At 41.8% G+C, this 27,293-nt stretch overlaps 2 protein-coding genes across 9 annotated transcripts in view; both read left to right on the top strand.

Annotated features, from left to right (window-relative positions):
* LOC130291226 (uncharacterized) overlaps positions 1 to 17,947 on the top strand; it is a 42,053-nt gene extending 24,106 nt beyond the window's left edge. For all 3 annotated transcript variants that reach the window (XM_056539780.1, XM_056539779.1, XM_056539781.1), the window contains exons 8-9: positions 12,680 to 12,800; positions 17,624 to 17,947. In XM_056539780.1, the coding sequence (XP_056395755.1) occupies positions 12,680 to 12,800; positions 17,624 to 17,758 (256 nt within the window). In that variant the 3' untranslated portion in view covers positions 17,759 to 17,947. The remainder of the gene's footprint in view (positions 1 to 12,679; positions 12,801 to 17,623) is intronic.
* Positions 17,948 to 21,180: 3,233 nt separating this feature from the next.
* ZNF711 (zinc finger protein 711) overlaps positions 21,181 to 27,293 on the top strand; it is a 47,328-nt gene continuing 41,215 nt past the window's right edge. For 4 of the 6 annotated variants that reach the window (XM_056540420.1, XM_056540422.1, XM_056540421.1 and 1 more), the window contains exon 1: positions 21,183 to 21,744. The gene's annotated coding sequence lies outside the window, so the exon portion shown is untranslated. Of the gene's footprint in view, positions 21,745 to 27,293 lie in introns of all 6 variants that reach the window. The other 2 variants (XM_056540425.1, XM_056540426.1) reach the window with 2 other exon arrangements.

The following is a 27,293-nucleotide window of genomic DNA, read 5'->3' on the forward strand; positions in this document are numbered from 1 at the left end:
TCACTATTCTGCTGGTGAGGTCACTGTGTACATACATTACATTACTTATCCTGTACTGATCCTGAGTTATATCCTGTATTATACTCCAGAGCTGTACTCACTATTCTGCTGGTGAGGTCACTGTGTACATACATTACATTACTTATCCTGTACTGATCCTGAGTTATATCCTGTATTATACTCCAGAGCTGTACTCACTATTCTGCTGGTGAGGTCACTGTGTACATACATTACATTACTTATCCTGTACTGATCCTGAGTTATATCCTGTATTATACTCCAGAGCTGTACTCACTATTCTGCTGGTGAGGTCACTGTGTACATACATTACATTACTTATCCTGTACTGATCCTGAGTTATATCCTGTATTATTAACATTTGACCGCTAAGCGGTCACTAAGACCCTAAATTTCCCACCCAATATAAAACTTAACGTTTAATGAGCCGAGATTAAAATAACCTCACACATATTGATCCATGGTGCATTGATTGGCATGGCACTGCATGCTATAGAAGTGAATTGAAAAATTAGACTGTGGCTGCAGTCCACAGTCTATAGTGTGAGACAATTAAAAATCTAACACATTGCCCGCCCGCCCGACGTTTCGCCACAGGCTGTGGCTTTATCAAGGGCTAAGAGGCAAATGGCGTGCAAACAAGCCTTGCAGGGGTTTAAATAACCTCCTGTCTCTAACGTCATTAGAACATGTCACTTCCTGTATTAACATGACATCTCATTGGTTACAATCATATGCAGACTAATGATTGACCGCTTCCTGGCCAATGAATTTTAGACCAGGATGCATCTTGCTATATTCGTTTGATTGACAGCATCCTTGACCAACCGGCTGAGAACAATAAAGCTTCTGAACCCCTCATTGGTGCCGGAAAATGTATACGTATGTGCGCCATCGGTCCTGCGCTAACTAATAGCTTCCCGAACCTCCGATATGGGCGCATGCGCAGTATGGATGCGCAGAAGAACGTGCGCGAATACTTAGTCATATACAGGCACTGCTGGAAGCTGCGCGACAGCCATATGCGCCGGCACTTAGCCGATTTTTGGCATATGATTCACTCATGGCTATTGTGATAGGGCTGTAATACACAATATAACCACTATTGTGAACAAACGACTGCGTAGCAAGGATAGGTTAATTCAAGAACACTAATAAGTTACTATCTGGCAATATAAGACGGCCAACCTAGCAACGTAGGTATAAGATCAGAACAAGGAATATTAATCGATAAAGGGAGGAGTAAATACTCATCTGTTCTGCATAGATGTAGTCATAATTAATTCATATCATCAACGGAAGTTAATCATAAATATAATTAATAAAGGCTTATAACGGCTCTTCTATATAGTAACAATTGTAATAAGTGATTCCTGTCCTACAAGAAGGCTGCAAAGGTGAAGCCTTCATTCAGTCCATTTGGACTTTGGGATTTTAATCTCCAAATCCAACGGGCTTCTTCTTGAAGCAGTCTGGTGTTAAGATTGCCACGTCTCGGACCTAGTTTACACTGGGTAATGCCACAGAAACGTAATTCAAAGGGAGCATCATTGTGTACAGTCCTCATATGCCTAGCAATTGGCGTATCTTGGTAGGTGTTAATAGTACTCATATGTTTTGAGATACGCCTACGCAATTGTTGAACTGTCTTTCCTACATAGATTTTAGGACAATTGCAAGTGGCTAGGTACACTACCCCCGTCGTTTGGCAGGTGATGAAGTCCCTAATTTGATATTTCCGATTATCAATCGGATTAGAGAATTCTTTTGTACGTGGCATAAATTTGCAAAAATTGCACCGTCCACATGGATGTGATCCTTGAATTGATGATTTCAACCAACTGGATGCAGACTCCTCTGCATAAAAACTCCTAACTATTTGATTTTGAATATTGGGTCCTCTACGATAGGTTATAGAGGGGTAAGTTCGGGAAGCTATTAGTTAGCGCAGGACCGATGGCGCACATACGTATACATTTTCCGGCACCAATGAGGGGTTCAGAAGCTTTATTGTTCTCAGCCGGTTGGTCAAGGATGCTGTCAATCAAACGAATATAGCAAGATGCATCCTGGTCTAAAATTCATTGGCCAGGAAGCGGTCAATCATTAGTCTGCATATGATTGTAACCAATGAGATGTCATGTTAATACAGGAAGTGACATGTTCTAATGACGTTAGAGACAGGAGGTTATTTAAACCCCTGCAAGGCTTGTTTGCACGCCATTTGCCTCTTAGCCCTTGATAAAGCCACAGCCTGTGGCGAAACGTCGGGCGGGCGGGCAATGTGTTAGATTTTTAATTGTCTCACACTATAGACTGTGGACTGCAGCCACAGTCTAATTTTTCAATTCACTTCTATAGCATGCAGTGCCATGCCAATCAATGCACCATGGATCAATATGTGTGAGGTTATTTTAATCTCGGCTCATTAAACGTTAAGTTTTATATTGGGTGGGAAATTTAGGGTCTTAGTGACCGCTTAGCGGTCAAATGTTAATAATATTGGATTTACCCTCCACTCATAGGTCCCTCCTATTGCATTAATTAATTGGAGTTAATCACTCCTTTTTGTGGACTGTCAAGCTTATTATGCACTGATGGCTGGATTCCTGTCCAACAAACCTAATTTAGAGCACTCTAAAGCTGATGCTGCTCATGTCTTTTCACTTCAAAATCTTCCCTTTAATCAAGTTGATATAAATTCAGCTTTTAGGGATTTACAAAAAACTTATAAACAGTATTATCGCTCCTGGTGGGAGATTGCCAGTCTCGAAACATACCTCCAGCAAAAAATTGTTTATCGTGGTTTAAGAATCAATATCACTCCTAACTCACATCAAAACGAAACTGAATTCATACAAGGTTGGCAACAACTTTTAACTGAAAACTCCTTACGTATGTTACAATATCTACTAGATTTTGAGAAGGGTGCATTTACAAAAATTGGTATACAGTTGGAAACACAAATTAGTGAAATTAAAATATTCCAAACACAACCTGAGTATCCTCTTTTGGAGCAAAAACTTAAGAAACATCTTGATAGTTTTTTAAGTGAGATTAAAGAAAGGAAACACAGGAAATACGTACGAGACAAGAGGGATTTTGAAACAGGACAGATTTATTTAAAATCACAACAACAAGATTTTCAGGGTAATAGGTATACAGATATTTCGGATTCTGAATACTCAGGTACTGAGGATAGTACTAACGTCCAGAGTGGCCCTAAGAGGTTTCACCCTAGATCGCGATCTAGGAGCAATAAGAGACGTCAACCTTACAGAAAAAATACTGGTACTTTTAAATCTGAGAACACCCCTAGACCACAAGGCCATTCACAACCATGCCCACCTCATACTACTCAAGGAGGTGGTCATCCCTCCATGCACTCACATGGATTTTTATCCTCTGCCTTACCCAATCCTGCAGAGGTACATATGACCCCAGTGATACCTGGTCCTACAGCAACAACAGCTGCCCCACGGGCACCTGGCATTCCAACGATTACTCATATGGGAGGATTACCACAGAAACCCCCTCACCTTTTTTTAGAACCAGGGGTCCAACTGAGGGATCGCGACAAATGGGGATACAATCCAATTCCCAGACAATAACTGATGCTACCAGTGACCAATTGCAAATTTGTAACCTGTCATCCCTAGTTCTGAATGAACACCATCTGTCCGTATTACAAAAGGGGTTATCATTCACCCCTACACCACCTTGTAATATTTTTACTTGGACTAAAGATATAAATCTATTTGGCAGGAAGCTTGCCCTACACAAATTTCACAAAAACCTTGCTACCAATCCTGCTGTGAACAGACAACAAGATCAGCAAGTTGTTACTATGCTAGAACAGCTAGAAGAAGAAAGTGAGACAGGAATTGTCTCAGTTGAAGCTCCCTTCTCTAATCTTAAACCTAAGTCAAGTTTTACACCATCCTTGTCACAATACTCTAATATTGATACTTTTGTTAAGATGGTTACACATGAGATCAGTTCCCTAAGGTCAAGGACTCCCCATATTCCATCTAACTTATCTACGGAAGAAATCCGAGCACTTGATGAAATACAACATAATAATGAGATTGTTTGCAAACCTTCTGATAAAGGAGGAAACATCGTCCTGATGGACAAAAGTTATTATAAGGCTATGGTGATGAGACTGTTGAATGATAAAGATACTTATCGTAAACTTGACCATAACCCACTTCAGGAGTTTAACCAGAATTTACGTACAATTTTACAAGAGGCAAAAATAGACCAATTGATAACAGAAGAAGAATTTAAATATCTCTTTAATCCATCGCCAACAATAGCCACTTTCTACGCCCTTCCTAAGGTGCACAAACGGAGTTCCCCTATCCCTGGCAGACCTATTGTTTCAGGGTGTGACAATATTACACAAAATATCAGTCACTATGTAGATCAGTTCTTGGCCCCTTTTGTTTCCTCTCTTCCGTCCTTTATTAAGGATACCAAGGACACTGTGAAGAAATTACAGGAGATCACATTCCCTCCAGGTACTCTTATAGCTAGTTTGGATGTGGAATCTCTCTACACAAACATCCAACATGAACAGGGACTTCATGCTGTACAACATTTCCTAACTACTAAAGGTCTTCAGTACACAGCACACAACAAATTTGTTTTGACCTTATTACGTTTTTTACTTACTCACAATTTTTTCCTTTTTGATAGGCACTTTTATTTTCAGTTGAAGGGCACTGCTATGGGCACTCCTTGTGCACCGAATTATTCTAACTTATTCTTAGGGTGGTGGGAAGACACTCACGTTTTCTCTGACACTTTTCAAGAATTTAACTCTCACATTTTATTTTGGGGTCGTTATATAGATGATATATTGATTTTTTGGGACAGCACCACACAATTATTTCAATCCTTCGTTCAAGCACTTAACACTAATCATATTAATATGCACTTTACTTCTGAAATTCATGATAAATTTCTTCATTTTCTTGACCTCACTATCACTATTGATTCACTTGGTCACATTCACACTTCTATATATCGTAAACCTACGTCAACCAATAGTTTTCTCAATTGGAAGAGTTATCATCCTGTACCATTGAAGAAAGGTATCCCTATCAGTCAATATCTACGAGCCAAAAGGAATTGCTCTGATCCTCTTAAATTTCAAGAAGAATGTGATCTCCTGTATAGACGCTTCACCAATAGAGGTTACCCTAAGAAAGTCCTTCACAAGGCCTTCGCCAGAGCCAGGGCTACTCCAAGATCTGAATTATTACGTGATCACAAATTGGCTAAAGACAATAGTGGCCAAAAGATCATTAGATGTATCGGAACTTTTGATCAACACAATCAAAAAATCATGAATATACTTAGGAAATATTGGCCTATATTACAGGTGGATAATGACCTTAGGGAGGTGATCTCTACTTACCCCTCTATAACCTATCGTAGAGGACCCAATATTCAAAATCAAATAGTTAGGAGTTTTTATGCAGAGGAGTCTGCATCCAGTTGGTTGAAATCATCAATTCAAGGATCACATCCATGTGGACGGTGCAATTTTTGCAAATTTATGCCACGTACAAAAGAATTCTCTAATCCGATTGATAATCGGAAATATCAAATTAGGGACTTCATCACCTGCCAAACGACGGGGGTAGTGTACCTAGCCACTTGCAATTGTCCTAAAATCTATGTAGGAAAGACAGTTCAACAATTGCGTAGGCGTATCTCAAAACATATGAGTACTATTAACACCTACCAAGATACGCCAATTGCTAGGCATATGAGGACTGTACACAATGATGCTCCCTTTGAATTACGTTTCTGTGGCATTACCCAGTGTAAACTAGGTCCGAGACGTGGCAATCTTAACACCAGACTGCTTCAAGAAGAAGCCCGTTGGATTTGGAGATTAAAATCCCAAAGTCCAAATGGACTGAATGAAGGCTTCACCTTTGCAGCCTTCTTGTAGGACAGGAATCACTTATTACAATTGTTACTATATAGAAGAGCCGTTATAAGCCTTTATTAATTATATTTATGATTAACTTCCGTTGATGATATGAATTAATTATGACTACATCTATGCAGAACAGATGAGTATTTACTCCTCCCTTTATCGATTAATATTCCTTGTTCTGATCTTATACCTACGTTGCTAGGTTGGCCGTCTTATATTGCCAGATAGTAACTTATTAGTGTTCTTGAATTAACCTATCCTTGCTACGCAGTCGTTTGTTCACAATAGTGGTTATATTGTGTATTACAGCCCTATCACAATAGCCATGAGTGAATCATATGCCAAAAATCGGCTAAGTGCCGGCGCATATGGCTGTCGCGCAGCTTCCAGCAGTGCCTGTATATGACTAAGTATTCGCGCACGTTCTTCTGCGCATCCATACTGCGCATGCGCCCATATCGGAGGTTCGGGAAGCTATTAGTTAGCGCAGGACCGATGGCGCACATACGTATACATTTTCCGGCACCAATGAGGGGTTCAGAAGCTTTATTGTTCTCAGCCGGTTGGTCAAGGATGCTGTCAATCAAACGAATATAGCAAGATGCATCCTGGTCTAAAATTCATTGGCCAGGAAGCGGTCAATCATTAGTCTGCATATGATTGTAACCAATGAGATGTCATGTTAATACAGGAAGTGACATGTTCTAATGACGTTAGAGACAGGAGGTTATTTAAACCCCTGCAAGGCTTGTTTGCACGCCATTTGCCTCTTAGCCCTTGATAAAGCCACAGCCTGTGGCGAAACGTCGGGCGGGCAGGCAATGTGTTAGATTTTTAATTGTCTCACACTATAGACTGTGGACTGCAGCCACAGTCTAATTTTTCAATTCACTTCTATAGCATGCAGTGCCATGCCAATCAATGCACCATGGATCAATATGTGTGAGGTTATTTTAATCTCGGCTCATTAAACGTTAAGTTTTATATTGGGTGGGAAATTTAGGGTCTTAGTGACCGCTTAGCGGTCAAATGTTAATAATATTGGATTTACCCTCCACTCATAGGTCCCTCCTATTGCATTAATTAATTGGAGTTAATCACTCCTTTTTGTGGACTGTCAAGCTTATTATGCACTGATGGCTGGATTCCTGTCCAACAAACCTAATTTAGAGCACTCTAAAGCTGATGCTGCTCATGTCTTTTCACTTCAAAATCTTCCCTTTAATCAAGTTGATATAAATTCAGCTTTTAGGGATTTACAAAAAACTTATAAACAGTATTATCGCTCCTGGTGGGAGATTGCCAGTCTCGAAACATACCTCCAGCAAAAAATTGTTTATCGTGGTTTAAGAATCAATATCACTCCTAACTCACATCAAAACGAAACTGAATTCATACAAGGTTGGCAACAACTTTTAACTGAAAACTCCTTACGTATGTTACAATATCTACTAGATTTTGAGAAGGGTGCATTTACAAAAATTGGTATACAGTTGGAAACACAAATTAGTGAAATTAAAATATTCCAAACACAACCTGAGTATCCTCTTTTGGAGCAAAAACTTAAGAAACATCTTGATAGTTTTTTAAGTGAGATTAAAGAAAGGAAACACAGGAAATACGTACGAGACAAGAGGGATTTTGAAACAGGACAGATTTATTTAAAATCACAACAACAAGATTTTCAGGGTAATAGGTATACAGATATTTCGGATTCTGAATACTCAGGTACTGAGGATAGTACTAACGTCCAGAGTGGCCCTAAGAGGTTTCACCCTAGATCGCGATCTAGGAGCAATAAGAGACGTCAACCTTACAGAAAAAATACTGGTACTTTTAAATCTGAGAACACCCCTAGACCACAAGGCCATTCACAACCATGCCCACCTCATACTACTCAAGGAGGTGGTCATCCCTCCATGCACTCACATGGATTTTTATCCTCTGCCTTACCCAATCCTGCAGAGGTACATATGACCCCAGTGATACCTGGTCCTACAGCAACAACAGCTGCCCCACGGGCACCTGGCATTCCAACGATTACTCATATGGGAGGATTACCACAGAACCCCCCTCACCTTTTTTTAGAACCAGGGGTCCAACTGAGGGATCGCGACAAATGGGGATACAATCCAATTCCCAGACAATAACTGATGCTACCAGTGACCAATTGCAAATTTGTAACCTGTCATCCCTAGTTCTGAATGAACACCATCTGTCCGTATTACAAAAGGGGTTATCATTCACCCCTACACCACCTTGTAATATTTTTACTTGGACTAAAGATATAAATCTATTTGGCAGGAAGCTTGCCCTACACAAATTTCACAAAAACCTTGCTACCAATCCTGCTGTGAACAGACAACAAGATCAGCAAGTTGTTACTATGCTAGAACAGCTAGAAGAAGAAAGTGAGACAGGAATTGTCTCAGTTGAAGCTCCCTTCTCTAATCTTAAACCTAAGTCAAGTTTTACACCATCCTTGTCACAATACTCTAATATTGATACTTTTGTTAAGATGGTTACACATGAGATCAGTTCCCTAAGGTCAAGGACTCCCCATATTCCATCTAACTTATCTACGGAAGAAATCCGAGCACTTGATGAAATACAACATAATAATGAGATTGTTTGCAAACCTTCTGATAAAGGAGGAAACATCGTCCTGATGGACAAAAGTTATTATAAGGCTATGGTGATGAGACTGTTGAATGATAAAGATACTTATCGTAAACTTGACCATAACCCACTTCAGGAGTTTAACCAGAATTTACGTACAATTTTACAAGAGGCAAAAATAGACCAATTGATAACAGAAGAAGAATTTAAATATCTCTTTAATCCATCGCCAACAATAGCCACTTTCTACGCCCTTCCTAAGGTGCACAAACGGAGTTCCCCTATCCCTGGCAGACCTATTGTTTCAGGGTGTGACAATATTACACAAAATATCAGTCACTATGTAGATCAGTTCTTGGCCCCTTTTGTTTCCTCTCTTCCGTCCTTTATTAAGGATACCAAGGACACTGTGAAGAAATTACAGGAGATCACATTCCCTCCAGGTACTCTTATAGCTAGTTTGGATGTGGAATCTCTCTACACAAACATCCAACATGAACAGGGACTTCATGCTGTACAACATTTCCTAACTACTAAAGGTCTTCAGTACACAGCACACAACAAATTTGTTTTGACCTTATTACGTTTTTTACTTACTCACAATTTTTTCCTTTTTGATAGGCACTTTTATTTTCAGTTGAAGGGCACTGCTATGGGCACTCCTTGTGCACCGAATTATTCTAACTTATTCTTAGGGTGGTGGGAAGACACTCACGTTTTCTCTGACACTTTTCAAGAATTTAACTCTCACATTTTATTTTGGGGTCGTTATATAGATGATATATTGATTTTTTGGGACAGCACCACACAATTATTTCAATCCTTCGTTCAAGCACTTAACACTAATCATATTAATATGCACTTTACTTCTGAAATTCATGATAAATTTCTTCATTTTCTTGACCTCACTATCACTATTGATTCACTTGGTCACATTCACACTTCTATATATCGTAAACCTACGTCAACCAATAGTTTTCTCAATTGGAAGAGTTATCATCCTGTACCATTGAAGAAAGGTATCCCTATCAGTCAATATCTACGAGCCAAAAGGAATTGCTCTGATCCTCTTAAATTTCAAGAAGAATGTGATCTCCTGTATAGACGCTTCACCAATAGAGGTTACCCTAAGAAAGTCCTTCACAAGGCCTTCGCCAGAGCCAGGGCTACTCCAAGATCTGAATTATTACGTGATCACAAATTGGCTAAAGACAATAGTGGCCAAAAGATCATTAGATGTATCGGAACTTTTGATCAACACAATCAAAAAATCATGAATATACTTAGGAAATATTGGCCTATATTACAGGTGGATAATGACCTTAGGGAGGTGATCTCTACTTACCCCTCTATAACCTATCGTAGAGGACCCAATATTCAAAATCAAATAGTTAGGAGTTTTTATGCAGAGGAGTCTGCATCCAGTTGGTTGAAATCATCAATTCAAGGATCACATCCATGTGGACGGTGCAATTTTTGCAAATTTATGCCACGTACAAAAGAATTCTCTAATCCGATTGATAATCGGAAATATCAAATTAGGGACTTCATCACCTGCCAAACGACGGGGGTAGTGTACCTAGCCACTTGCAATTGTCCTAAAATCTATGTAGGAAAGACAGTTCAACAATTGCGTAGGCGTATCTCAAAACATATGAGTACTATTAACACCTACCAAGATACGCCAATTGCTAGGCATATGAGGACTGTACACAATGATGCTCCCTTTGAATTACGTTTCTGTGGCATTACCCAGTGTAAACTAGGTCCGAGACGTGGCAATCTTAACACCAGACTGCTTCAAGAAGAAGCCCGTTGGATTTGGAGATTAAAATCCCAAAGTCCAAATGGACTGAATGAAGGCTTCACCTTTGCAGCCTTCTTGTAGGACAGGAATCACTTATTACAATTGTTACTATATAGAAGAGCCGTTATAAGCCTTTATTAATTATATTTATGATTAACTTCCGTTGATGATATGAATTAATTATGACTACATCTATGCAGAACAGATGAGTATTTACTCCTCCCTTTATCGATTAATATTCCTTGTTCTGATCTTATACCTACGTTGCTAGGTTGGCCGTCTTATATTGCCAGATAGTAACTTATTAGTGTTCTTGAATTAACCTATCCTTGCTACGCAGTCGTTTGTTCACAATAGTGGTTATATTGTGTATTACAGCCCTATCACAATAGCCATGAGTGAATCATATGCCAAAAATCGGCTAAGTGCCGGCGCATATGGCTGTCGCGCAGCTTCCAGCAGTGCCTGTATATGACTAAGTATTCGCGCACGTTCTTCTGCGCATCCATACTGCGCATGCGCCCATATCGGAGGTTCGGGAAGCTATTAGTTAGCGCAGGACCGATGGCGCACATACGTATACATTTTCCGGCACCAATGAGGGGTTCAGAAGCTTTATTGTTCTCAGCCGGTTGGTCAAGGATGCTGTCAATCAAACGAATATAGCAAGATGCATCCTGGTCTAAAATTCATTGGCCAGGAAGCGGTCAATCATTAGTCTGCATATGATTGTAACCAATGAGATGTCATGTTAATACAGGAAGTGACATGTTCTAATGACGTTAGAGACAGGAGGTTATTTAAACCCCTGCAAGGCTTGTTTGCACGCCATTTGCCTCTTAGCCCTTGATAAAGCCACAGCCTGTGGCGAAACGTCGGGCGGGCGGGCAATGTGTTAGATTTTTAATTGTCTCACACTATAGACTGTGGACTGCAGCCACAGTCTAATTTTTCAATTCACTTCTATAGCATGCAGTGCCATGCCAATCAATGCACCATGGATCAATATGTGTGAGGTTATTTTAATCTCGGCTCATTAAACGTTAAGTTTTATATTGGGTGGGAAATTTAGGGTCTTAGTGACCGCTTAGCGGTCAAATGTTAATAATATTGGATTTACCCTCCACTCATAGGTCCCTCCTATTGCATATCCTGTATTATACTCCAGAGCTGTACTCACTATTCTGCTGGTGAGATCACTGTGTACATACATTACATTACTTATCCTGTACTGATCCTGAGTTATATCCTGTATTATACTCCAGAGCTGTACTCACTATTCTGCTGGTGAGGTCACTGTGTACATACATTACATTACTTATCCTGTACTGATCCTGAGTTATATCCTGTATTATACTTCAGAGCTGTACTCACTATTCTGCTGGTGAGGTCACTGTGTACATACATTACTTATCCTGTACTGATCCTGAGTTATATCCTGTATTATACTCCAGAGCTGTACTCACTATTCTGCTGGTGAGGTCACTGTGTATATACATTACATTACTTATTCTGTACTGATCCTGAGTTATATCCTGTATTATACTCCAGAGCTGTACTCACTATTCTGCTGGTGAGGTCACTGTGTACATACATTACATTACTTATCCTGTACTGATCCTGAGTTATATCCTGTATTATACTCCAGAGCTGTACTCACTATTCTGCTGGTGAGGTCACTGTGTACATACATTACATTACTTATCCTGTACTGATCCTGAGTTATATCCTGTATTATACCCCAGAGCTGTACTCACTATTCTGCTGGTGAGGTCACTGTGTACATACATTACATTACTTATCCTGTACTGATCCTGAGTTATATCCTGTATTATACTCCAGAGCTGTACTCGCTATTCTGCTGGTGAGGTCACTGTGTACATACATTACATTACTTATCCTGTACTTACCCTGAGTTATATCCTGTATTATACTCCAGAGCTGTACTCACTATTCTGCTGGTGAGGTCACTGTGTACATACATTACATTACTGATCCTGTACTGATCCTGAGTTGTATCCTGTATTATATTCCAGAGCTGTACTCACTATTCTGCTGGTGAGGTCACTGTGTACATACATTACATTACTGATCCTGTACTGATCCTGAGTTGTATCCTGTATTATACTCCAGAGCTGTACTCACTATTCTGCTGGTGGAGTCATGTAAATATATCCTGTAGTTACAGATGTGTTTGGTTGTAGAATGACACGCTGTGATCTCGTTCTTGGCGCTGTCAGTATATCCCGTGTACAGTAATGGCGTCTCTTGTATTCCAGTTATTACTCTGATGCTCCTTCGGCTGGTTACTCGGAAGTAAGGCCACAAAATCAGTATAATGGCTACAGAGGCCCTGAGCCGGACTACCCAAACTATGAGCCACGGGGGCCACAATACTCTGTAAGTGTAAAGAAAGGATTGTGCTAATAATAATCTGTAGGATTAGATCAATGTAGTGTGCACTGTACTCCAGTCACCTCCAGAGCTGCAGTCACAATTCTGCTAGTTACCTTCTCCAGTATCACCCCTGGCAGCACAGAGCTGATACATGCCATGTGACTGACTGTATTATTCTATATACAGCCCTAGATATTAAATATTATATAGATAATAGATATTAGAATATAAATTACATCAGACTTAACGTTGTCATGGTGCCGAAAACAGGATGCAAATGTATACTGTAAAAGAGGGTAATGAATACCATTAAATTCAATGGCTGAACGGAGTCACTAGGACATTAATCCACTAGAACATTAATCCATGCATCCATCCAGTACTTATCAGCTGCTGTATGCTCCACAGGAAGTTATTTTCTTTTAAAATTTATTTTCTGTCTGAATTTAAATTCAACAAGAAAACAACTTCCTGTGGAGCATATAGCAGCTGATAAGTACTGGAAGGATTAAGATTTTTTTAACTAGAAGAAACTTACAAATCTGTTTAACTTTTTGGCAACAGTTGATTTAAAAGAAAAATGTTTTCCAGAGGAGTACCCCTTTAATGGGGTACTCCGCCCCAAGACATCTTATCCCCTATTCAAAGGACAGGGGATAAAATGTGTGATCATGGGGGTCCCGCGGCTGGGACCCACGCAATCTCTTTGCAGCACCCGGCGTTCATATAGAATGCTAGGTGTGGGCGGCAGGGGTCGTGCCGTCACACCACACCCCCTCAATGCCAGTCTATAGACTTGCAATGAGGGGGCGTGCCACGATGGCGCAAGAGGCGTGGCCATGACGTCACGACCCCTGTTACCCGCAGCTTTCGGAACAAAATGATAAGATTCCTCAAGGGACATTTTCGAATGTAAATTCAAAACTGTAGTGTGATTTTTCTTTTCACCACTTTTTTTACCGCGCTTTGCACCAAATATTTAAATGGCGCCAAAACCTCACTACATTTTCAAAGGAGCTTATGTAAAGAAAAGCCAAAGTTTACCTAACGCGCTCCAGTTGTGCAGAGGTGAGTGTGACGTGGGATCTAGTCCCGATTACAGGACATTTCCAAACTCTTGTTTACATTTAAATTCTGGCGCAAAGTTTACTCGAGCTTTATTTTTCCAATGTTCTTTATTGCATTTTCAAACAAAAATCTATTAGAAATATTTTTAAACTCTTTTTATTGATCTTTGAATGGGGCCTGAACATACCATCTGGTGCGGCTTAGGGTGCGTTCACACCGCCGTCTGTCCCCGTTTTTTTTTTTTACCCCCGTTTCGGTTCCAGTCTTGCAGGATGTAAACGGATTAAAAACTGTTTAAAAAAAATCCCATTCATGTGAATGGGATTTTTTTACAATCCTTTTACATCCGTTTGTACCAGTCGGCACTCACTTCCGTTTTTTTTCTACTGCAGAAAAAACTGCACATGCAGGATCTTTTCTTCTGTCAAAAAAACGGAAGAAAAAACGGATACAGTAAATTTAACGTTGACGTCTATGGAAAAGGGATGAGCCTTTAATGCCATCCGTTTTCAACCGTTTTTTTTTTTCAATCCATTTTTTGATCCGTTTTTACTTCTGAGCATGCTCAGAACAAAAAAAACATTTTTTTTTGGTTTATTAACTGAACAATAACTGATACAAACGGTTACAAACGATAACATCAGTTTGCATCCGTTATTGTGTTTTTTTTTTTAAGTCCGTTTTTATTTTAACCCCTTAAGGACCAAGGACGTACCGGTACGTCCTTGGTCCTGCTCTTCTGATATAACGCGGGGTTACACAGTAACCCCGCGTCATATCACGGCGGGCCCGGCGTCATAGTGAAGCCGGGACCCGCCTCTAATAGCGCGCAGCGCCGATCGCGGCGCCGCGCGCTATTAACCCCTTAGCCGCGCGCTCAGAGCTGAGCCGCGCGGCTAAAAGTGAAAGTTCCCGACTAGCTCAGTCGAGCTGTTCGGGATAGCCGCGGCATCCCGAACAGCTTACAGGAAAGCCGGGGGGTCCCTTCCTGCCTCCTCGCTGTCCGATCGCCGAATGACTGCTCAGTGCCTGAGATCCAGGCATGAGCAGTCATGCGGCAGAATCGTTGATCACTGGTTTCTTATGAGAAACCAGTGATCAATGATGAAGATCAGTGTGTGCAGTGTTATAGGTCCCTATGGGATAACAATGATCAATGTGTGCAGTGTTATAGGTCCCTATGGGATAACAATGATCAGTGTGTGCAGTGTTATAGGTCCCTATGGGACCTATAACACTGCAAAAAAAAAGTGAAAAAAAAAAGTGAATAAAGATCATTTAACTCCTCCCCTATTAAAAGTTTGAATCACCCCCTTTTCCAATAAAAAAAAAACACAGTGTAAATAAAAATAAAAATAAACATATGTGGTATCACCGCGTGCGGAAATGTCCGAATTATAAAAATATATCATTAATTAAACCGCTCGGTCAATGGCGTGCGCGCAAAAAAATTCCAAAGTCCAAAATAGTGCATTTTTGGTCACTTTTTATATCATTTAAAAATGATAAGATAAGTCCTATCAATACAAAAATGGTACCATTAAAAACTTCAGATCACGGCGCAAAAAATGAGCGCTCACACCGCCCCATACACGGAAAAATAAAAAGTTATAGGGGTCAGAAGATGACAATTTTAAACGTATTAATTTTCCTGCATGTAGTTATGATTTTTTCCAGAAGTCCGACAAAATCAAACCTATATAAGTAGGGGATCATTTTAATCGTATGGACCTACAGAATACATATCAGGTGTCATTTTTACCGAAAAATGTACTACGTAGAAACGGAAGCCCCCAAAAGTTACAAAACAGCGTTTTTTTTCAATTTTGTCGCACAATGATTTTTTTCCCCGCTTCACCATAGATTTTTGGGCAAAATGATTGACGTCATTACAAAGTAGAATTGGTGGCGCAAAAAATAAGCCATCATATGGATTTTTAGGTGTAAATTTGAAAGAGTTATGATTTTTTAAAGGCAAGGAGCAAAAAACGAAAATGCAAAAACGGAAAAACCTCCGGTCCTTAAGGGGTTAATGTCACCCGTTTTCAACCGGTTTTTTTTTCAATCCATTTTTTGATCCGTTTTTACTTCTGAGCATGCTCAGAACAAAAATTTTTTATTTTTATTTTTTGGTTTATTAACTGAACAATAACTGATACAAACGGTGACAAACGATAACATCAGTTTGCATCCGTTATTGTGTTTTTTTTTTAAGTCAGTTTTTTTTTTTTAAGGGGAGAAGAACGGGTCTAGACAGCCGTGTGAACGCAGCCTTACTTTGAGCTGGAGGCATGTTTACTGCTTTGTGGTACGGTTGCAGTATCGCATGTGTTTTTAAAACAAATTACCAAAATTATGGCAAAAATGGTGCGGTTTACAGTGATTTGCAAAAAGAAAATATTTTACAGCTATTTCAGAAAATCCCTCATATATGTCTATCGTTAAAAGGACAAATACCGCACGGTAAACATCCATTCAGTAGAATATTTAAAGCTTTACTCTGGTGGAAAACAATTTTTTTTTCTTAAATCAACTGGTGCCAGAAAGTTAAAAGGATTTGTAAAGTACTTGTAGTTAAAAATCTTAATCCTTCCAGTACTTATCAGCTAATGTATGTTCTGCTCCACAGGAAGTTGTGTAGTTCTTTTCTGTCTGACCACAGTGCTCTCTGCTGACACCTCTGTCCATGTCAGGAACTGTCCAGAGTACAAGCAAATCCTCATAGCAAACCTCTCCTGCTCTGGACAGTTCCTGATACAGACAGAGGTGTCAGCAGAGAGCACTGTGGTCAGACTGGAAAGAACTACACAACTTCCTGTGGAGCATACAGCAGTTGATAAGTACTGGAAGGATTAAGATTTTTAACTCAAAGTAATTTACAAATCCGTTTAACTTTGTGGCACCAGTTGATTTTAAAACATTTGTTTGCCACCAGAGTACCCCTTTAATCCAACAGACCCCACTGCATACATAACAAATGGAGGCCAACATTAGACATTTTTGGCCTCCATCAGGTAAATGGGAGTCTAAGTATCCATTTAAAATTTGCGCCAGGATCAATCAATGCGCGTACGTACTGTATACTGTTTGAACGTAGTGTGAAAGAAGCCATACTTCGGCCCAGCAAGTGGCATCCATCATAAAAATACATCAGTAGTCACCAGCGTCTACGTCCGCGACACGGCTGAACGCATTATAAAACCAGTGAAGCGTCATCCACAGCATGCGACTGTAATCTGTGTCAAAGTTAAAGGGGTACTCCGCTGAAAACTTCTTATCTAACATCCAAAGGAAAGGGAATAAGATGTTTTCAGCGGAGTACCCCTTTAAAGGGGTTATCCAGGAAAAACTTTTTTTTACATATCAACTGGCTCCAGAAAGTTACACAGATTTGTGATTGACTTCTATTAAAAAAACTTAATCCTTTCAGTACTTATGAGCTGCTGAAGTTGAGTTGTTCTTTTCTGTCTAAGTGCTCTCTGATAACACCTGTCTCGGGAACTGTCCAGAGTAGAAGCAAATCCCCATAGCAAACCTCTTCTACTCTGTGCAGTTCCCGAGACAAGCAGAGATGTCAGCAGAGAGCACTGTTGCCAGACAGAAAACAACAACTCAACTTCAGCAGCTGATAATTATTAGAAGGATTAAGATTTTTTAATAGAAGTCATTTACAAATCTATTTAAGTTTCTGGTGCCAGTTGATCATCAACATGGTTTCTGCTATTTATTCCATTCACCTGTCATCTCTTCTATTACAGAGGTTCTCAGGGCCCCCGCTGCCCCCCGATGACTACCAGCAGAGATCGCCAGAGCCTTACCCTCCAAACGCTGCCTGGGCCCAGCGATCTTTTCACTTTGGACGTCCACAAGTTAAAACGTACAATGACTATTAAGGCCCATAATAATGAATATAATACGTCGTGTTCTGGGCTCCTCCGAGGAATATGGCCGCTGCTTATGGTATTTTGGGTCTGAGAAGATTATTGGCTCTGTAAGGTCAGACCGCCTGTAAGATGAATCTCCTCATTCCTGGTTATACAGAATAATCGTCAATAAAAGATAATACGTTTATTAATGTGTCGCTGTTGTGCGTTGCTCATGATTAGAGCGCAGTTATGAGAGAATGGCGGCATTGCTCGTAGCAATCATTTTACAGCTGATAGGCCGGGTTCACGTAGTGTCATTTTGTGTTTTTTACTGCTTTTTTTTACAAAGTGTTAAATGCTGCATCTGTGAACCCAGCGAAATGTGATAATAATCCGTGGCCAGTAAATGCACGGTGTGTACCCAGCCATGTTTTTAAGAGATATGGCTGATGGATTAGTGTTTTTATCATTTTTATTATTTGTTTATACATCATTATACATTATGCAACATTGCAGGTCCGTCTTTAATGGTTTGACCCAGAGCAAGCACTTTTTTGGGGGCCCATTCTACCCCACCTAATTTTTAATACCACATAATACTGCCACACCATGACCACTACCATTACACCACATAGCAATTGAATAATACCACCATACTGTCATTGAATAAAATCTACTATATACAAAGCTATTAAAGGAGTACTTCGGTGGAAACCTATTTTTTTTTTTATCAACTGGTGCCAGAAAGTTAAACAGATTTGTAAATTACTTCTATTAAAAAATCGTAATCCTTCCAGTACTTAATAGCGGCTGTATACTACAGAGGAAGTTCTTTTCTTTTTGAATTTCTTTTCTGTCTGACCACAGTGCTCTCTGCCGACACCTCTGTGTCAGGAACCATTGGGATTTGCTTCTGATCTGGACAGTTCCTGACATGGACAGAGGTGTCAGCAGAGAGCTCTGTGGTCAGACAGAAAAGAAATCCAAAAAGAAAAGAATTTCCTCTGTAGTATACAGCCGCTAATAAGTACTGGAAGGATTAAGATTTTTTAATAGAAGTCATTTACAAATCTGTTTAACTTTCTGGCACCAGTTGATTTAAAAAAAAAAAAAAAAAAAATCACCCCTTTAAGGCTCCTCACTCCAGCACAATCCTCACCTCTATACAATCCTCTATACAGACTCATCTGTGTAACACTGCCCTCATATAGTAATTGGGCCCCCACACTGCCCCCGTACAGCAGTTAGGCCCCTGCACTGACCCCGTATAGAAGTTAGGCCCCCACACTGCCCTCTTGCAAGGTGTTAAGACCCTAACACTGCCCTCATATAGTAATTGGGCCCCCACACTACCCCTGCATAGTAGTTAGGCCCCCACACTGCCACCGTACAGTAGTTAGGCCCCCACACTGCCCCGATATAGTAGTTAGGCCCCCACACTGCCCCCATATAGTAGTTAGGCCTCCAAACTGACCCCATATAGTAGTTAGGCCCTCTGACCCCATATAGTAGTTAGGCTCCCACACTAACACACTTTTCACATAGGCAGAGGGTATTTTACCAGTATTCACATCAACTGGTACCAGAAAGTTAAAGGAGTACTCCGGCGCGCACTTTTTTCCTTTTATCCTGTCCGGGCTGCAAAATAAAAGAAAACGCACTTTCTCTTACCTGCCAATGGGCCCCCGGAGCTCCGGTACAGGTGTTCGGTCCCCGGGCTGTATTCTTCTTACTTCCTGTTAACCCAGCACGTCACACGGAGCTTCAGCCTATCACCGGTCGAGGCGGGACATCGCTGCGGCCGGTGATAGGCTGAAGCTCCGTGTGACGCGCCGGGCTAACAGGAAGTAAGAAGAATACAGCCCGGGGACCGAACACCTGTACCGGATTGTACCGGAGCTCCGGGGGCGCGTTGGCAGGTAAGAGAAAGTGCGTTTTCTTTTATTTTGCAGCCCGGACGGGATAAAAGGAAAAAAGTGCGCGCCGGAGTACTCCTTTACACAGATTTGTAAATTACTTCTATTAAAAATTCTTTACCCTTCCCCCTTCCAGTACTTTTTTGCAGCTGTATGCTACAGAGAAAATTCTATACTTTTTGAATTTCTTTTTTGTCTTGTCCACAGTGCTCTCTGCTGACACCTCTGTCTGTATCAGGAACTGTCCAGAGCAGTATAGGTTTGCAGTGGGGATTTTCTCCTGCTCTGGGCAGTTCCGGATACGGGCATCAGGTGTCAGCAGAGAGCACTGTGGACAAGACAAAAAAGAAATTCAAAAAGTATAGAATTTTCTCTGTCGCATACAGCTGCTGAAAAGTACTGGAAGGGTAAAGATTTTTTAATAGAAGAAATTTACAAATCTGTACCCATACATCCTGCCTATTCAATCTCAGTGCCAAACTAAAGTCGTACCAGTCTCGGCAGTGGTAATACCATAGATGGTGTGGTCAGTACTGACCACGGCATCTATAGGATTGACAGGGAGAGGGGGCTCCCAGTTTCCCATTAGCGATCCAGCGATACAACTGCGGGGTTCCGATGGTTGCCATGGCAGCAGGTGGCCAGATGATGTCAGGTATGGAAGCCTGTGAGGTCCAGCCCTAGGCTGGGTCTCATAGGAAAAATGTCAGCGTATACTGATAGTTATACTGTGCTGCAATACAGGTGAACTTCAGTGTAGTATAACAGGGAAAAAGTAAAAAGTATAAAAATAAAATGTTTTTAAATATGTACATAGGTAAAATGTTAAAAATTTAATAAATGCCCCTTTCCCAATAAAGATCTATATTATCATAAAAAAAAATAAAAAAAAATATACATAATAGGTATCAGCACGTTCGTAACCACTTGTACTATAAAATGATAATGTTATTTATCTTTCGCGGTGAACGCTGAAAAAATCTATAAAAAAATAGCGCAAAAATTGCTAATGTTGGTCAAAAAAGTGGACTGAAAATAATCTAAAGGTATAATGTACCGCAAAAATGGTACCAATAAAAAGTACAGCTCGTCCCGCAAAAAACAGGCCCTCACACAATGGGGTGGGAAGAAAAATAAAAACATTATGTCTGTCAGAACTGTACGTATCCTTATTTGCAGCGTTTCCCAAGCATGGTGCCTCCAGCTGTTGCAAAACTACAACTTCCAGCATGCCGTCCGGGCATGCTGGGAGTTGTAGTTTTGCAACAGCTGGAGGCACCCTGCTTGGAAAACACTGTCTTATTGTCAAGCGTGCCAGTTCACCGCTTTACTTTTCATAGGTGTATCCAATAGCAACCAATTAAAATGGATGCTTGTTACTAGGGAAAGCAAAAATCTAATTGGTTGCTATGGGCAACCAAATCACTGCTTCACTCTTCAGAGGCGTGTCCAACAGAACCTAATCAAATAACACTTGTTTCCAGGGGAAAGTCGATAATGAAAGCAGTAATCTGATTGGTTGCCCTGGGTAACTGCTGTGTCGCAACAACCAATTAATGACCGTTTTACTCTTTAGAATGGCTGACAGTAGCCAATGAGATGAATGCTTGTTCCTAGAGGAAGGAAGAGAAATGAAAGCAGTGATCTGATTGGTTGCTATGGGTTACTGCTTCGCTGCTTGTACAAGATAACATGGCGGCCTGTGGGGTGACGGATAAGGCTTGTGCGGCCATCCCCGGATCATGGAGGCCCAGTCACACCACAGCGACACCAGCTCACGGCCGGGGCCTGCGTCCCACCAGAGGAGCGCTCATGCTGGGAGTTGTAGTACTACGCGAGCCCGTTCCCGTGAGGAGCGGGTGAGGTGACTGTCAGTGCTGGGACTTGTAGTGCCGCAGCCTCCCGGGCCTGGAGCTGCCGGTTCTCCGCTCTCCCTCCGCCAGTGACGTGAGGTGCGGGGGGGAGGAGGCCGGAGCGGCCCGGGGGGAGGAGGAGGAGGCCGCGCCCGCTTCCCTCGCTCATTGGCCGAGGCCCCCGCAGCCCCCTGATCCGAAGACCCGAGACCCCGGCGGAGAGAGGATGCCCGGAGCCCGGCAGGTAACCGGAGGGGCCGGGGGAGGACAGGCCGCGGCCGGGGGCGCCGAATCCATAATACACAGGCCGGGAGGAGCCATGGAGGCCGGGGGACCCCCAGATATACAGAGACCCCCAGATATACAGAGACCCCCAGATATACAGAGACCCCCAGATATACAGAGACCCCGACATACAGAGCCCTCCCCCAGGATATATACAGTATACAGAGATCTTCAGATTGACATGATCCTTATATATGCAGAGACCCCCCCCTTCAGCTATACAGAGACCCCCAGATATACTGGACCCCGACATACAGAGCCCTCCCCCAGGATATATACAGTATACAGAGATCTTCAGATTGACATGATCCTCATATATGCAGAGACCCCCCCCCCCTTCAGCTATACAGAGACCCCCAGATATACAGAGACCCCTGACATACAGAGCCCTCCCCCAGGATATATACAGTATACAGAGATCTTCAGATTGACATGATCCTCATATATGCAGAGACCCCCCCTTCAGCTATACAGAGACCCCCCAGATATACAGAAACCCCCGACATACAGACAGAGCCCTCCCCCAGGATATATACAGTATACAGAGATCTTCAGATTGACATGATCCTCATATATGCAGAGACCCCCCTTCAGCTATACAGAGACCCCCAGATATACAGGACCCCGACATACAGAGCCCTCCCCCAGGATATATACAGTATACAGAGATCTTCAGATTGACATGAGCCTCATATATGCAGAGACCCCCCCCTTAAGCTATACAGGGACCCCCAGATATACAGAAACCCCCGACATACAGAGCCCTCCCCCAGGATATATACAGTATACAGAGATCTTCAGATTGACATGATCCTCATATATGCAGAGACCCCCCCCCCCCCTTAAGCTATACAGGGACCCCCAGATATACAGAGACCCCCGACATACAGACAGAGCCCTCCCCCAGGATATATACAGTATACAGAGATCTTCAGATTGATATGCTCCTCATATATGCAGAGACCCCCCCCCCCTTCAGCTATACAGGGACCCCCCCCCCCAGTTATACAGGACCCCTGATATACTGTGTATAGGAGACCCCCACATATACAGGATACCCAGATATACAGAGACTCCTTCACCCCAGATATACAGAGACGCTTAGATATACAGGATTCCCAGATATTCAGAGACAACCCCTCCCCCTAAATATACAGGGCCCCCAGATATACAAAGGCCCCTCCGCAGATATACACAGTATACAGAGACCTTTAGATTTACATGATCTCCAGATATGCAGAGACCCCCTCCCCTTGATATACAGGATTCCAGATATACAAAGACCCCCAAATATACAGAGATGCCCAGATGTATAGAGTATACAGGATCCCCCTGATATACAGGATTCCCAGATATACAGAGACCATTAGATATACAGGATTTCCAGATGTTCAGAGACAACCCCTCCTCCATATATACAGGACCCCCGATATACTGAAATCCCTCCCCCAGATATACACAGTATACAGAGACCTTTAGATTTGCATGATCTCCAGATATGCAGGATTCCAGATATACAAAGACCCCCAGATACAAAGTATACAGGATCCCAGTATACAGAACTCCCCAAATATAGAGACCCCTCAAGAGATAAAGAGTATACAGGACCCCCCTATATACAGGATCTGCCGTTAAACAGAAGTCCCCACATATAGAGGACCCTCCCAGATATACAATGTATACAGGTCCCCCCAGATATACAGGAGCACAGTCAGCTTCATTCTATTACCCCCATACTCTGTATCGCTTATCTTTATTCTATCACTCCTGTACTGTAACCTTCATACTGTATGTAGCCATCACCCGCATACTATGTATTGTTCTCTTCATCAGGCCATACTATGTATCTGTCATATTCATACAATTAATCCATTCGATGTACCTTTTACTCCCATACATAGTATGAATATGATATATATTCACCCCATACTGTGTATCCCTCATATTCATATTATCAAACCATACTGTGCACCTTTTACCACTTACACATCATCTCTATGCAGAATACTGATTATCTTCATAATATCACCCTATTCTGTGTACTCACATGATCCAGAGAGCGGTCACAGAACATACAGCGGGTCCTGTGCAGTCCTGCAGCCCTCTGAAATGCCACAGGGGCCTGATGAAATACTACAGAGGCTGATAAAATGGAAATAAAATAGTACAGGGGTAATTAAATAGCATGTGGGGCTAATATTTCTGTTGCCGCTTGCAGGAGCGGGTGGGGTTGGACACGTTGCGGGAGCGGGTGGGATTGGACACGTTGCGGGAGCAGGTGGGGTTGGACACGTTGCGGAGCGGGTGGGGTTGGACACGTTGCGGAGCGGGTGGGGTTGGACACGTTGCGGAGCGGGTGGGATTGGACACGTTGCGGAGCGGGTGGGGTTGGACACGTTGCGGAGCGGGTGGGATTGGACACGTTGCGGGAGCAGGTGGTAATGGTCAGAAATCCAGCAAAGGGGAATATATAGAAAAAAAAACAACACAAAACAGTCCTGTGCAGGGCTCTACTATGTACCGTTCCCTCCCATACCATCACCTCTGTACCTATCCCCTCCATACTATCACCTCTGTTTTCCCTACCCATCACTTCATACTATGTACCGGTCATTTCCATACTATTTGCAGGTCACCCCCTGTACTGTCACCACTTCATCACTAAACAATTCATTTTGAAAGTCTTTAGACCCTTTTACATTGTTGCTCCTTGGGCTAAAATAAAAAATCAGGTTTCCCCCATCTTAACTCAATCCCTCATAATGACAAAGTGATCACAGAATGTTACAAACCTTTGCTAATTTATTGAAAAGGAAGAATTATAATATTGCAGTTACATAAGTATTCATACCCCTTACTAAGGATTTGGGTGAAGCCCCCTTGGGCATTGATTCCAACTTCCAGTCTTCTTGGAGATGAGGCCACAAGGTTTACACACCTGGATTTGGGGACTTTCTCCCATTCTTCTCTGTAGATCCTCTCAGTTCTGTCAGGTTGGATGGGACCATCAGTAGAAGCCATTATCAGGTCTCCAGAGATGTTCTATTGGGTTCGGTCTCTGGCTGGGGCCACTCAAGGACATTCACAGAGTTGTCCCTAAGCCGATCCTGTGTTGTCTTGGCTTTGAAGAGGAAAAGTGGATCTGTTGCCCATACCAACCAATCAGGTGGCTTTCTTTATTAACCCCTTCACACAAAATTCACATGCATATGGCAGCTAGGAGTGCTAGGAGACTATGAAGCAAACTCAGGGACTGAGCTTGCCTCCTACCCAGCAACTAACCGCTAATGACAAACCTCAGCAATCTTGACGATGTTCTTCATGAACCCTTTTAGGTGCTGCCATCAGTGCTGATTATGGCACCTAAAATTAAGAAATGACTGGTAGCGGGCGTCTGATCGGGACCTCTGCAGTGGTCTTCACCAGCTAACCTCCGTGCCGCCTAATTGCCAAGGCAGTCTTTACAAGTAGATTGTCGATAGTACTCATCAGTGCTATGCCATTGTGTTTCATTAAACAGTATTAGCAATCTAATTATTGCGATTAATAAGCACCTATGGGCACTTAAAAATATAAAAATTATCCCATTTCCCATTTTATTAATAATCTTTGTGTGCAGAATTGTCCTATTAAAAATGTGTTTATGATCTGGCATGGCAACCGACAGGAACATAAAAAAATACCAGAATTGAAGATATTTTGGTAATTTCATATAAAATTTTAATTATTATAAATAATTCATAAAAAACAGTCCCATTAAAGCAAAAGTGGTAACAATAAAAACTATAGATCACAGCACAATAAATGAGTTCTCATACAGCTGCGCATGCGGAAAGATAAGTGTCATAGAGCAACGTTAAGCATACTTATTTTCCTAAATAAAAGTAAAAATAATTACCATTACCACCTCCAAAGGGGGTCTGACGAAGTGCATTATGGGCACGAAACAGCTGTCAGATTCCACTGCTCCATAACCTCTCCCATTTGTCTCTCCCCGCAATATCTTTACACCTAGACGAATCATCCTGTATATGTTTTTGTAAATAAAGAAGTTACTGTTTTGGATCAGTTATACCTGCGTTGCCGAGTTCACGTCTCTTTATGTAGATAATTAAATTAAAAATACTTGTTATAGAAATCATGGTTTATACAGTCATGTAAATGTTGGCACCCCTGAAATTTTTCAAGAAAATGAAGTATTTCTCACAGGAAAGGATTGCAGTAACACATGTTTTGCTATACACATGTTTATTCCCTTTGTGTTTATTGGAACTAAACCAAAAAAGGGAGGAAAAAAAGCAAATTGGACATAATGTCACCAAATTCCAAAAATGGTCTGGACAAAATTATTGGCCCCTTAACTTAATATTTGGTTGCACACCCTTTGGAAAAAAATAACTGAAATCAGTGGCTTCCTATAACCATCAATAAGCTTCTTACACCTCTCAGCCGGAATGTTGGACCACTCTTCCTTTACAAACGGCTCCAGGTCTCTTATTGGAAGGCGCCTTTTCCCAACAGTAATTATAAGATCTCTCCACAGGTGATCAATGGGATTTAGATCTGGACTCATTGCTGCCACTTCAGAACTCTCCAGCGCTTTGTTGCCATCCATTTCTGGGGCTTTTTGATGTATGTTTGGGGTCATTGTCCTGCTTGAAGACCCAAGATCTCAGACACAAACCCAGCTTTCTGATACTGCGCTGTACAGTGCGACCCAAAATCCATTGGTAATCCTCAGATTTCATGATGTCTTGTACACATTCAAGGCCCCCAGTGCCAGAGGCAGCAAAACAACCCAAAACATCACTGACCTCCCCCATATGTCACTGTAGGTACTGTGTTCTTTTCTTTGTAGGCCTCATTCCGTTTTCGGTAAACAGTAGAATGATTTGCTTTACTAAAAAGCTCTATCCTGGTCTCATCTGTCCACAAGACGTTTTCCCAGAAGGATTTTGGTTACTCAAGTTCATTTTGGCAAAATGTAGTCTTGCTGTTAGCAGTGGGGTCCTCCTGGGTCTCCTCCATAGTGGGGTCCTCCTGGGTCTCCTCCATAGTGGGGTCCTCCTGGGTCTCCTCCATAGTGGGGTCCTCCTGGGTTTCCTCCATAGTGGGGTCCTCCTGGGTCTCCTGCCATAGCGTTTCATTTCATTTAAATGTCGACGGATTGTTCGAGCTGACACTGATGCTCCCTGAGCCTGCAGGACAGCTTGAATATCTTTGGAACTTGTTTGGGGCTGCTTATCCACCATCCGGACTATCCTGCATTGACACCTTTCATCAATTTTTCTCTTTCGTCCACGCCCAGGGAGATTATCTACAGTGCCATGGGGTTGTAAACTTCTTGATAATGTTGCGCACTGTGGACAAAGGCAAATCTAGATCTCTGGAGATGGACTTGTAACCTTCAGATTGTTGATATTTTTCCACAATTTTGGTTCTCAAGTCCTCAGACAGTTCACTTCTCCTCTTTCTGTTGTCCATACTTAGTGTGGCACACACAGACAC

Source organism: Hyla sarda, chromosome 9 (genome assembly GCF_029499605.1).
Source record: "Hyla sarda isolate aHylSar1 chromosome 9, aHylSar1.hap1, whole genome shotgun sequence".
NCBI lineage: Eukaryota > Metazoa > Chordata > Amphibia > Anura > Hylidae > Hyla > Hyla sarda.